A 3,708-nucleotide genomic window follows, 5' to 3' on the forward strand; every position below is an offset into this window, starting at 1 on the left:
TCAAAATCTTTCTCTAATATTTCGCCTCCTCATATTCTCGTGTGTTTTTTTATTTCCCCTTTCTCTTCATTTTGCAAGTGCCTTAAATCTCCCCTTGGCCAGAACTCTCACTCACTCAGTCTTAGCCATAAAAATAGCTTTTTCCTATGAACGACAGTATTATGGAACCATCTGTCTCTTGGTTTCAATGTTTGCTCCATCGTTTTCTATCTCTATGTCTGTTTCTCCGTCTTTTTGTCTGCGCTTGCTCTTGCTGATTTCGCGCCCGTGCTCTGCTGCGTTGTATCTCTATCCATATTTCCCAAAGGCAAACACGAGCCAAAGAGCCGTCGAAATATTATCAAAATTTGGGATCGTGGAAGTCCGCCTTTTCCTGAAACGCGACACAATGTTTCGCTCGGAGCTAAGTGCGGAACGTACCGGTCAGCCACGCGCCTTTAGGCTCGAGCAGTGTGGGATGAACAGTGGCCGCGTCCGATGACAAAGAAATGGAACATTTTCCTTACTCACGCGATCTGCCGAATAGTGCTTGATCGATTGTTAAAATTAACGTTGTTCCACGCTTTGCAAAATCATCGGTAGCATTCGCTCCTACGATTTTCCCAAGTATTTCAAAAATAATCAACCTAGTCATAGCGAGACGGTGCGCTGGGGTTGGTCGTCATGACGACCACGCATGCGCTAGCCGCCTGTGACGTCTTTATGACGTCATAGCAGCCAGGGATGAAAAGACGGGTGCTCTCCGCCTTGATTGCAGAGTCAACTGAACGGTTGAGGCGAAAAGTAGAAAGTTCCTCTCAGTGATCACAGTGTTCCCTTTGGGGAAAGCATCTTTTGTAACCCTGGATTATCATTCTGTTAGGACGGCCTCTCCAACACCATCATCAGGTGAGTTCCGTTGAGTTGATAAAGTTTGCCTCCACGACTGTCAGTCCTCGCGAACTCGTCAGCGGAGCTTGGTGATGAGTTTGCGAGGCAGCTGAGAGCCCACGCCGGGTGTCAACGGCGTGCGATTGGCAGTAACGTCCAATGACTTCAGTTTTCAGCCACCTGTTTTGGCTTGCTCTTTACAGGCCTAAAGTTTCAGGAATTGCCTAAGGTTATTTGTAAAATTATAAACCCAATTATTAATTAACATCTAATGGATAGTGATATATCGGTCAGGTCCAGATATTTCGTAAATTTTGCCCCTATGGGATACATTATTAATAACTGTTTCGTAGACCTTATTTCTAATGTCCTATGATAAAATTACATGAATGGTAACAGCAGTTTCTGAGGCGATGACTGAGCCTGGTTTCCTTCTCCCGCAGAGATGAGTGGGCTGAGTAAGAGCGCCAGTTTCCACCGCGTCAAGACCTTCGAGCTGCCGCGCCTGGAGCTCGACCGCCAGTTCTCCAACGTAAAGCTGCTGGCGGAGGGCTGGTATGCCAAGGTGTACTCGGCGCTGCACCACGACTCCGACAGCAACGTCGTGCTGAAGTGCGTCCAGAAGGAGACGACTAAAAAGAAGGACTTCTTCAGGGAGCTCCACTACAATTACTACCTCAGTCCTCATCCCAACATCGTGAACAGCTTCGACGTGGCCTTTGACACGAGTAACTCCTTCGTGTTCGCACAGGAGCTGGCGCCCTATGGGGACCTGTCGCAGTTCGTGCGGAAGGGCGGCCTCGGGGAGGTCCGAGCCAAGAGGGTGGCGGAGCAGATTGCCTTCGCCCTGGAGTTCGTGCACAGCAAGGACCTCGTGCATCGCGACATCCGCCTCGAAAACATCTTCGTCTTCGACAGTGACCTCACGCGCGTCAAGCTGGGTGACTTCGGCAGCACTCAGCGCGTGGGCGCCCTGGTCAAGAAGGTGAACGTGCGCGTGCCATGGGCTCCCCCCGAGGTATGTCAGGCCGTATACAACGAGGGGTACCACGCCGAAACGCCCCTCGACGCCTGGCAGATGGGCATCTTAATCTTTGTGTGCCTGACGGGTTCCTACCCCTGGTACTCCGCCGACATCACGGACCGACACTACAACTCATGGGTGGCGTGGCTCAAACGCAAGACTACTAAGGTCCCGCGACGCTTCAAGTGCTTCACGCCACGGCTCCTCCGCCTGCTGCGCCGCCTGCTGGAGCCGAAGCCTGAGAAGCGCGCGGGCGTCAGAGAGGTCTACAAATACGTCTCGGACCCTTGGTTGATCAAGGGCATGGACCCCGTTGACATCGCCTTCGACGAGAGCTCCTCCGAGATCTTCGTAACGAGCACGAAGCCCATGTACGAGTGCGCCGAGAAGAAGAAGTTGGTGGAGCTCCTGCGCTCGTACGGGATCCAGACGACGGTGGACAAGAGAGAGACCACCAAGAGAATCTGCGAGTGGCTGCTCACCTCGTCCTCGTCCGCGCAAAGAGGCATGTAACCTGAACCGCCAAGTGTCGCTTTTCACGTCTGCTCAACGTTACTTTTAGACCTCAGCCTCCCTCATCCATCCCCTCTTTTCGTAGAAAAAGGAGGCGAACGTCCCTCAGTTTCCCCATGCCTCTCCTTGTTATCCTCCTCCCCTTCCCTTCTCCCCCTACCTCTATGCCTGTCGCCGATCGCCGAGAGGTGTTCGTCAGGCAATACGGTTATGTCTGTGATACAGCCTGCCTCAGTGCGCTCCAGGACGTCAACTTGAAAACCTGAATCTGAAAGAAAGGAAAGAAATATGTCACTGTAAAAACACGTATTTCGGCAGACAAACGTTGATTTCGGAGGTTACCAGGACATCGTTTTTCTTTTTCTTTTTTTCCAACCCATCCAACAAGAAGTCGATGTCAAACTTCAGACTCTCTTTAGCTTTACGAGTCAGCAGTGACTGAGCTGTGATCCGACGAATGAAAACCAGAAAATCAACATAAGAATAACTGAAGTTACATATCAAAAAAGTATTCGTCTTAAGATGCCACTAATCAAAACAAGAAGCCGCGGCAGGCGAGCCCCGACGCGAGTATCCTTTGTATCAAAGGCAAGGTGCGTTTACCCGTGATAAACAAACAAACAAAGTATTTTGCTAGTTGACTGATTTCACGTATTTTGTATACATTATTTTACAGGCTTGTTACAAATGGCTTAGACTAGTCTTCCAGTATAGCTGAGCTTTGTTAGTTAACCCTGTCAAACCTAGGACGGCAACACATTCCTTGATGAGTTGTCCGCAAGGGCAAAGGTTGCCTGATATGCCACTAGCATGCAGTAAATTAAGCCTTTAAGTCGCAGGATTGGTGTATCAGGCAAGGCAAATTGGCCCTTAATGCTGGAGGCTCAAGTAAACCAGTCCTGGGATTTGTCCTGAAGTCTATAATCACAGGATATCTAGCCTTCCTCCTCGTATGCCTCGCCCCGCGCCCCCCTGACTGAGAATCACATCCTATCCTCTCCTTTCCAGCCGATCCCTTTACCCCTTTCATGTCAATCAAAACAGCCATTTATAAGATAATAGGTTTAAGTATAATCCAAATAACGATTATAGACTTCAGGAACTGGTCAATGTTATTGCAGATGAGATGATTAACTTTTTTTATGGATTTATATGGGTGAATGTATATACGTATTCACCCCTGCGTGGGAAAGATTTTGTATATTCTTATTTGTTGAAGATTGAACACAGAAATAATAAAAAAAAAATATGATAACATCGTATTTGACTCCCCTAATACGTTGACAACGGTGACAAAAATC

At 48.8% G+C, this 3,708-nt stretch overlaps 1 protein-coding gene across 1 annotated transcript; it reads left to right on the forward strand.

The window, feature by feature from the left end:
- Positions 1-744: 744 nt before the first annotated feature.
- On the forward strand, positions 745-3,662 carry LOC119588633 (serine/threonine-protein kinase meng-po-like). Its single transcript, XM_037937270.1, has 2 exons — positions 745-888; positions 1,314-3,662. Exon 2 carries the CDS (start codon positions 1,316-1,318, stop codon positions 2,405-2,407), a length of 1,092 nt encoding a protein of 363 aa, XP_037793198.1. The 5' UTR covers positions 745-888; positions 1,314-1,315; the 3' UTR covers positions 2,408-3,662.
- Positions 3,663-3,708: the final 46 nt, after the last annotated feature.

This window comes from Penaeus monodon, chromosome 24, assembly GCF_015228065.2.
Source record: "Penaeus monodon isolate SGIC_2016 chromosome 24, NSTDA_Pmon_1, whole genome shotgun sequence".
NCBI lineage: Eukaryota > Metazoa > Arthropoda > Malacostraca > Decapoda > Penaeidae > Penaeus > Penaeus monodon.